The 9,762-nt window shown below is 29.5% G+C and overlaps 2 protein-coding genes and 1 long non-coding RNA gene across 4 annotated transcripts in view; 2 read left to right on the top strand and 1 right to left on the bottom strand.

Annotated features, from left to right (window-relative positions):
• Nucleotides 1–260: 260 nt before the first annotated feature.
• Nucleotides 261–2,600, top strand: LOC106787571 (inorganic pyrophosphatase; the record flags this gene model as incomplete). 2 transcript variants are annotated; one of them, XM_014750015.1, is given in 7 exon segments in its annotated part: nucleotides 261–496; nucleotides 865–951; nucleotides 1,038–1,101; nucleotides 1,197–1,259; nucleotides 1,347–1,560; nucleotides 1,646–1,755; nucleotides 2,091–2,600. In XM_014750015.1, coding segments are annotated over 7 exon segments (806 nt in total), but the record flags the coding sequence as incomplete, so codon positions are not given.
• On the bottom strand, nucleotides 2,030–4,419 carry LOC106787572. The gene is made up of 3 exons (XR_001381802.1): nucleotides 4,124–4,419; nucleotides 3,761–3,870; nucleotides 2,030–2,977 (listed from the first exon to the last, which is right to left on the bottom strand). It is a non-coding gene; the product is annotated as an uncharacterized LOC106787572 (long non-coding RNA).
• Nucleotides 4,420–4,529: 110 nt separating this feature from the next.
• Nucleotides 4,530–9,762, top strand: part of LOC106787569 (testican-2) — a 116,059-nt gene continuing 110,826 nt past the window's right edge. The window contains exon 1 of the mRNA XM_014750012.1: nucleotides 4,530–4,995. Coding sequence (XP_014605498.1) covers nucleotides 4,894–4,995 — 102 coding nt within the window. The 5' untranslated portion in view covers nucleotides 4,530–4,893. The remainder of the gene's footprint in view (nucleotides 4,996–9,762) is intronic.

Raw genomic sequence — 9,762 nt, 5'->3', positions numbered from 1 at the left:
ATTAGTTGTACTTTTTGAGATTTAAATGTCATTCAGTGACATTTAGCTTTGGTGAAAGTGAGTTCTTAGAGAACTGTTTCCTTTCTTTTTTTTCTTTTATCTGTATTCTCTTGTTAGTATATGCATATATATTAGAAATTATTTTAGTAACTTATAATTATATTTTTAAATATATAGTAATAGTTAAATAAATTTAATATACATACATATATATATATAAAATAAAAACAAAGAAAAAAAAATTAATTTTAATATTACAGAAAATGAAGATGGACCAATTTCTCCCTTCCATGACATTCCGCTTTATGCAGATGAAGAAAATAAGATTTTGAATATGGTTGTCGAAATACCAAGATGGACAAATGCAAAGATGGAGATTAATCGCGTAGAGCCCTTAAATCCTATCAAACAAGATACCAAAAAGGGCAAATTAAGATTCGTTGCTAATTGCTTTCCTCATCATGGTTATATTTGGAATTATGGTGCTATACCCCAGGTATTATTTTAATTCGATATAGAAGAATGTATGTAATAGGAAATTTACTTTGATACACATCTATTAAACAATTTTATTCTTCTATCTTTATTATGTTACTTGTGTAAGAAGTGAAGTATTCGATTTAATCTCAACGTCTATATACGTAATAGTTGTTATCATACTATATACACATATAGTGATTGCAGTTCAAGGCTAAGAATTATCAAATAACTCTTCAATCATTTCTTTTATCGTATATTTTTTTTTATTTTAATAGAAGCTTCTTACTTCCGTTCCTCTTTCTCTTTTTTTTTTTTTTGATTTATTAAAATTCTAACGAATTAGTGGGTAATGAAAATTTTATATTTTTTATGTCGTAATTATAGACATGGGAAAATCCAGAAGTATTGGATGAAGCTACTGGATGTAAAGGAGACAATGATCCGATTGATGTTCTTGAAATTGGTTATAGAGTAAGTAAATTACTATTTTATAAGATTATATATCAAATATATAAATTTATAAAATATCTAAATATATATAACGTTTTAATTCATAGGTTGCTAAGAGGGGTGAAGTTCTACAAGTCAAAGTACTTGGAACTGTTGCATTGATTGACGAAGGTAATATTAATTTGTTCTTGGTTTTAGTAATGCAATTAAAATTATTTATTGTTTATTTTTTCTTTAATATAGATATTTCAATAATATTATTTCAGGAGAAACTGACTGGAAGATTATCGTGATAGATGTCAATGATCCTTTAGCTGATCAAATGAATGGTGAATTTTATACTGCTACGAATAATTTAAATTTTCTATTGTCCTTAATTCAAATCTTATATTAACAAATAAATATAATTTCTTCAGATATTGGTGATATGGAAAAGCATTTTCCTGGTTTAATGAAGGCTACCATCGAATGGTTTAAAATTTATAAAATTCCTGACGGTAAGCCAGAAAATCAATTTGCATTTAATGGAGAAGCCAAATCGAAGGATTTTGCACTGCATATAATAGAAGAAGTTAATCAACATTGGCAAACTCTTATTAAAAAAGATTCACCTACTACTGGAATTTCATGGTTAGTTTGTAAAGACAGATAAAAAACAAATAAAACTTTGATACATACAGAAAATATGAAAATATAAAAATATTTCTACTTGTAGTGTGAATGTAAGCGTAGATGATAGTCCGCATAAAATAACTACAGTCGATGCTGAAGAGATTATAGAGAAAACTCCAAAAAAAGCAGAACCGCAGTCGGTGGAGTCTATTGGTAAGATTCAAGAGAAAATCAACTAAATAGATATTTATAATTATATATGTTCACATAAATTTGAAAATTTTAGAACATTTTCTATTTCATTATCATATTTAAATATCCAATTTCACTGAATTTAATAAGATTATTTTTTTTTCAGTAAACAAAATTTTCTTCTATCCCCTGTTACACAAGTTATAATAATCTTCTAATTACTTTAATTGACTAATGATATTTAAAGATGATTCTTATTGTTGAAATAATATTAAATAATTAATAATATTCATCATTACGTGTGTGCAAAATTGTGATTTAATTTTTATTTATTTGAAAATTTTGTATGATTTCAGTTAATAAGTGGCATTATGTTCACCTTAAATGAAGATACATGGATATTATATGTCGCAGCAAATTATTCTAAAGGTGGCATCGATATGATGCTCTATTTGCTGGCATTTAATAGAGCAATTTCCTACTTATCATCTTCACATTAAATTCATACATTACAGCTATCAATATATTCTCACTAATTGTAGATAGTATTTAATACCATTAGTTATTCTTGCAGTACTATAGTAATTAAACGTGCAACGTAATAGATTCAATGTTTTTCAATTGAAATAATGAGATAATACAAAGTAAATTAATATCAATTAATTTATATATGAATAGATAGTAATACGCATCAGTTGTTTATTAAATCACGACGATATAAACGAAGTTATAAAAATAGCATGATATTATTGCTAAAGCACTGCATGATTATTAAACGTTTTCATTTTGAAAACAAGCCTCATGTTTGTAACAGGTTGTGATATGCATATGCAAAATAGCTGAGTAAAGGGTTTTATTAGGTAAAAGTAAGAAGTTTATTTTATCCTCGAAGATTTTTGAAAACATTCCTTTTTTGTGTTTGACTGTCAAGTTTCCAAAATCACAGTAAATCATCCTTCCATATATATTTTTTTTTTATTTTACCATTTTTTAACATCAGAGATTCAAATTTAAAGTTAAGTTTTATGATAGGTAACATTTCTATTTCTTTTTTAGGGAACTACTCGGAAACGATATTACCTTCTTATTTTTACCGATCTTATCGATATTTGTCGAAAGCTCGTATTACTACTTGCACGTTGCATTCCATGAAAAATGGTCTCAGAGGAGATATTCACATCCGTTTTGAAGTTTAGTTGAATGTACTTTACAAGCAATTCCTTGCCCATCTTTCTTCCTTTTGCTAGAAGGATTCGGACGATATATATATCTACATACCGTAGTGATAAATAATATAATTTTTAAGAAGGTTTTAAGAGGATGTTTCTTACTACATTTTTAACGTCTATCACTAAGTTAATCATTCAAATAACAGGATTAAATTAAAAACAAGAACAGAGATAGAAATATGTCCTTACTAAAGAGGTAGTCGGAGGATGAATATGAATGAGTGAGAAGGGCAGGGGGGTTGAAATAGTTATGTCAGACGTACATACTCAGTTGTATTTAAATTTAAAAAGTAGTGGACTTTCTTCTACTACTTGAAATAACGTTCTTCCACATAGTAGTTTCTCTCAAGAAAACGATTTATTTTACAAAGGGAATGTTCGCATGACATGTATTCTGAATCCTTGTCCCTAAGGACACGTTTATACACCTTTCTCAAGGAAAACAACGGAGACAAGATGTAGGACGATGGTATATACATATATGTATGTATATACGAACGTACGGTAAAGAACATAGGAAGAGATTAGATTACGACGAGCGTTTTCTCCCTCCTTTCTTCAAAAAGGAAAGTTATTTTAACATTTTTCAGTGTCAAAAGAGAAACACGATTGATTTTACAATCCGTAAGAAAGAGGGAGAGAGAGAGATAGATAGATAGATAGATAGATAGATAGATAGATAGAAAGAAAGATAGAATTAAAGTTTAGGTAACGTATCGTAACATGCGTACACATGCATATATGTGTTTATTATTTATAATATTTAATTAATTAATGAAAAGAAAAAAAGTATATACCTAAACAAAACTCTTGTATCTACTTCATTGTCTGTAGCATATTTGTCTGTTTGATGATGGTGATGGTTGTTATAACGTTGATCTGGTACCGATCATCTCTCAAGCTGCTGCTGCAAGAAAAGAAACAACAAAAAAAGTAGAAGAAGAAGAAGAAGAAGATGAAGAAGAACATGATGAAGAAGAAGAAGTGAAGTATATTGTAGGCAGGTAAAATAGGTTGGGAGAGGGGACAAAGTCACCGGTTGTTGGCAGGTACCACTTTTGGGTCGAGTGTGAAACTCAGGAAAGTGTTCCTGCGTTTCTGCCGAATCCTCTGATTCTCTTTCTTCTTTTATTTTGGCGCGCGCGCGCGCGCATACATACCTTCTCTCCTCCTTTCCCTCAGGTAAATCGAGCAGGTGAAGGTATTGACTACCGCGCGAGGTAGACCCCGAGCGCGCTCGCGCGTTTCTCTTCATTCTCTTTTGGAACGAAGAACGTGGGAGAGAGAAAAAGAGAGAATGAGAGCTAGAGAGAGAAAGAGAAAGATATAGAGAGAAGGGGAGATAGAGACAGAAAGAGAGAGAGAGAGAGACATAGAGAAAAAGGCAAGGACGAGAGTTGGTATCAATTCGACAAGGATAGAACTAATGTGCAACGGGCCACGACGCGGAGTGGTTCTTCTCTCTATCCCCACTACTTGGCGGTTCACTAAATTAACCAATCGGAGCGCCCGTTGCCGCCGCTGCACGGTCGACGCGGTGGCGTCGTTGTCGTTCCGACAGGCGCAGTCACAATTCCTTCGACCGTCGAGCGGAACGTTTCCACTTTTCGCGTGTTAACGGTACCGAAGTGGATATACGGATTTTCTCTTAAACCGCGCGTTACATTGTCGCGACAGCTTGCTTTATTATTGGTGAACATATTTGACGTTTAATTAAGACGATTATTAAAACGTATTATTTTATTATTTAATTCGTTAATTCGTTTGTTAGTTACGCGTATCGTGGTAAAGTGCTGTTTTTTGAAGGGATTGTTTGTCTTCTTCTTTCGTTAGTAAGGAAGGAAGGAAGGAAGAAAGAAAGGAAAGAAGGAAGGAAGGAAGGACGGAAGGAAGTAGGAAATAAGTAGAAGAAAAAAAGAAGATACAAATCATGAGATTTTCTTGGGCATTTCTGGCAACGGTACTCCTCGTACTTGTCACTGGTGCGAGATGCAAACGAAAATTCGACGGTGACTTTGAATTCGACGAAGAGGTAAAGAAGTTGTTTTTATTTTCATTTGTTGTCCCATTTTTATTTTCATTATACTTTTCTTTTTCTCTCTCCAAAGAGAAAGCTAATGTTTTCTATTTTATAAAAAGAGTTATACTGGTATCGATCAACCGGTATATCATGTTATTATTGCTTATTCTTTGAAAAGTCAACAATTTTTTTTTCTAACGACTCAAGGGCTTAGCCCGCCTTTTTTTCTAACTCTTTCCCTCATTCCTATTTCTTTTTTTTTTCGTTCATCGTTTTTTTGGTACATCTATTATTCTTATATTTAGTTTATTTTTCATGTTACGATTTATTATATTATGTTTTATTAAACGTTCGTGTTTTGCGGATTACTTTAAAGTAACTTTTTCGTAGGGACAGCTTTTGAATTATGTTTTATGTTTTATCCGAATAAAAACGAACGTTGCAGGAAACTTAATTAGGTTTTTACCTTCTTTCAAAATAAGTGGCATGTCTCGGCAGGAATAATTACTTCTTTTTTATTTTTATTTTTTATTTTTATGTTATCCAGATAATCTAATTAGTCTCGTGTTTGTTAATTAAAGCATTATTTTATGTTTCAACTCGAACGTAAACATTTTACGCGCGTATGTTTAAAAAGAAATTTAAATAAGATTTCATTTGTAATAATCTATAGAGTCGTTTATTTTCTGTAACGATGTTTTTGATTGGCCGTCGTTTAAAGTACCCAATGAAATAACCAATCAGAATTGGTTTCATTATTGCGAATAAATAGATACTTAATCTTTCATTTACTCTCAAATGAAAGGAATCGTTGGTTTAATTACAAATTATCGATAGAACTGTTTAGTATTATATGTAAATACGTTAATTTGTGTATATAGGTATGTACATACATAAATCTATAAATAAATAGTTTATATATATATATATATAAATGTAACCATTTGTAAATAGCATCACAGATATAAACTATTTTTTGATATTTTACATTGATGAAAGTAGATTTAAATTAGATTGGACCTTTGTGATCAATTATACGTTGAATTTATTTTGTTTATAATAATAAAATTCGTCTCATAAGAATAAAATGCAAAGAAGTGTCAACCAGATATTACATTTACAAAAATAAATATATTTTCATGATATTTTATTTAGGTACGAGTACTCTTGTGAGACCAATACTTTAATCATTTATGTCAAATTATATTCTTTAATTATAAGATGTTTGTCTGTAATACAATTAATATTAATTTGAAATAGGTTTTTTTTTGTATAGAAAAATGTTAATATTATGTATTGCAAGCAAATATCAAGGATCAACTTACGTCACTTTCATAATAAATGGATTCATATGTATGTTACATTTAAATATTAATATGAAGTTATGTATATGAAGTAAAAGGTGTTAACTCTAGTTACAAACGTCTTTCAAATCGATATTTATTCTGGTAGAATCGTACGATTGTGTTTCGTTGATCGTTCTCGCTTGAAAATATAATATATATATATATACGTATATGTATATGTATATACATACGTTCGCATTACACACGGCTGGCTAGCTTGAACTTTCGACGATTGTTCGGAAAAGCTCGAATTGTCATTGTCAGAGGGAAAGCTTCGATTTCTGGCCGAATTGAAAGTTCGAAACAAACTGACAAGGAACGTGATCAACCAACCAACCAATTAACCAACCTATCAACCAACCAACCAACTAACCAACTAACCAACTATTGGTTAAATAAAATTAATGAAAGATGTAAATAGAAGATTTTTATTTATTTTTGTTGTTATATTTATTTTCTTCTTTATTATTTACCCTTTTTATATTTTTCACGATCGATTTTTGTCACATTTATTATCAGATTTCATACGAACACACACACACACACGTATATACATTATGAATTATTATTTTATTTTGTCTATATATTCATTTCGTTATATATATATAAAAAATTCAATATAACGTTTTGTTAAAAGTCCAGGTAGACGGTAAAAGAATTGACGTAATACATATGTGTGGTAGTGGGTGGATGTGTGTTCTTCATAGGTGTGTTAGGTAGTTAGACATATCGATTGTTCGGTCCTATAATAGAAAAGAATCGGTTATCTATTTGCGGAATAAATATTATCGTGACCCATTGTAACATTTTTTTCAATCGTATAGTTTTGCATTCACTTTTCTTACTATTTTTTTACTTCTTTCTTTCTTTCTTTCTTTCTTTTTAAAGAATAAGTTACGCCGTCTTGCATGTCTATTTGCATTCTTGTAATATCTTTCAATACGATTCTCTTTATTATTCTCTTCTTTTTCTCATGTAAATCACAGTCGGATTGTTTATACCTATTTATTTTTTGTCGGTATAAGTCTCGGTATATATTACATTGCAAAGATAGAATGCATCAATTCCACTTTTCCCACATGTTCCTGATACGCAACCGCATCTCGTGAAATAATTCCAGTAACACGAATATCGATAATCACCAATCAACGAGTATTTGATATCGCCATACCATCGCAAATGTTTAGATATCTCGTCATTGAGATATTTTCTTTTCTTTTTTATCTTTTTTTTGTTTGTTTTATTATAACAAACGATTTTACATGATTCCAAATTATATGTTCGAACACATTTCCATTTTTATATTTCATTTTATTTGATTTGATTTTATTTTATTTTAATTTGTTTTATTTAAAAGTTTGTCTTTCGTTTGGTTTATTTTTATGATCTACAAATGAAATCGTTGAATCGCATAACAATTAATTAAATAAATGAACCGTTTTATTATTATACACGAATATTATATATCGCGAACTCCATAATTTAAATTCATTTGAAATATTTCTCTTCGAAATAAGAGATTATTTATTATTTCTTCTTTTTTTTTCAATCAATTCTTTTTATGTTTATTTTTGCGTGATATTTGACTTGCAACGGGGGGTTTCGAATTATGTGTTTGAAATGAATCAATTAATTCGAATGAAGCATTTTCTCAATTTTTCACGTTGTTAGATTATAATTTAATTCGATCGTCGAAATATTCTTCGGATCCGGGATTGGTTAGTTTAAATTAATGAAATTTTTGTATTCGAGATATATGAGAATTGGATCGTATTCGATGATGAGATTAGCTCGTAGGAAAAATCATTTCATTTCATTCGAACGTGAATATTAATGGAAAAAAAAAAAAAAAAAAAAAAAAAAAAAAACCAGAATATATTTCGTCGTTTCCGTCAATGTCACTTTTGTATAAAAAAAAAAAAAAAAAAACGTTTAATTATAAAATAAACTACGTTCGAGCGTTTTTGGGATACGATACGCGATTACAAAATTTGATATTTACGATTACTTTATAAATGAATATTTTGTTTGCAATTCAAGAGATTGTATAAAATTAATTGGAGGATACGTTTTTCTTTTTTTTTTTTATTTGTTTAAAAATACGAATAGATCGTTGGATGTGTCAGTTATATTTAGATTGAACTTGTATGAACGTGTACGGTTTTCTTTTTCCTCTTCTTTATTTTTTAAATATAAAAATTATTTCTTTCTCTTTTTTTATACGAGGAAGAAACACGAAGAGGAAAAAAATAATGTTCTACGTTGAGGATTTATTATTAATATTTTTGTAAAAACCTTTCGTTGTAAGTTGGACGAGTAGTAGGAAAGTCGTATAACGATTCTCTTTTAGAATTTATCCGAAAAGAGAAACGTTCTTTCGCTTTTGTTTAAATATTCCAGGACGTTCTTTCCAACTTTGTCACGTGAAACGTTGGTAGTATGTATTTTTAGTGTTTATGCATCACACACATACACGTGAATGTGTATGAGTGTGTGTGTATATATATATATTAGACGGTGAATATACCTGAGGGATTTTAAATCGAGGACATCATCTCGGCAAGAAATTTTTGTATATTTATATATATTCTTGGTTAAAAGTTAATCGACGATTAAATATATTTTCTTTTCCTTATTAAATAATAATCGTCATGAAAATTAACAATTTTATTCTCGAAGTTATTTTACACATTATTATTATGTGATAAAATTAAACAAAATTCATATAGTTTTCAAAACATTATATTATAAATTTATATTAAACGTTTTAGTCAATATTTTTCAATTAACTCGAATCCTGAAATATCACAATACGAGTAAAATATCTCTCTCAATGTATGAAATAAATGAATTTATATTACTTTGAAATAGATACTTTGTAAAACAGTTAATGTAATTTAAATGTAATGTTTAATGGAAGATAAATATAAACATCACGAATGATAATAAATAGGAAAAGATAGAAATAATAAAAAGGTCAAATGAAGTTGTAGGAGCAATGATGAGAGTAAAATTATTGCATTCTGGTGCATTGCAGCAATCGGAAAGGTAGGTAGGTGAGGTAAAATCTAAGCGGAATCGTGGCAGGTGGTAGGAATCTCGGGAATGTCGACTGACACCTCTGGTAACATTTGCCAACTCTCGTCTTGTCACCATCCATTCGACTTACGATCCTTACACCTACTTTCACATTACGATCCTCCTCCCCCGGTTTATTGTTTACGAGCTTCGGGAAAGTGCATGTAAGACGAGATGCATCCCGAGGATGAGTAGTTTGTTTCCCAAGGTTTACTTTACCTTGTTTACTTATATTTTATCACGTGTATACATATATATATATATCTTCTTTTTTCTTTAAGTAATATTTTTTTAGATTTTACTTTATTTTAACGTTGATCAAATATAACAGAAATATTTTTTATACAAATTATAT

This window comes from Polistes canadensis, unplaced genomic scaffold (genome assembly GCF_001313835.1).
Source record: "Polistes canadensis isolate GaletaPanama2010 unplaced genomic scaffold, ASM131383v1 scaffold_106, whole genome shotgun sequence".
In the NCBI taxonomy this organism is placed as follows: Eukaryota; Metazoa; Arthropoda; class Insecta; order Hymenoptera; family Vespidae; genus Polistes; species Polistes canadensis.
The sequence above is the reverse complement of the archived record's forward strand: the minus strand, read 5'-3'. Positions and strand labels throughout refer to the sequence as shown.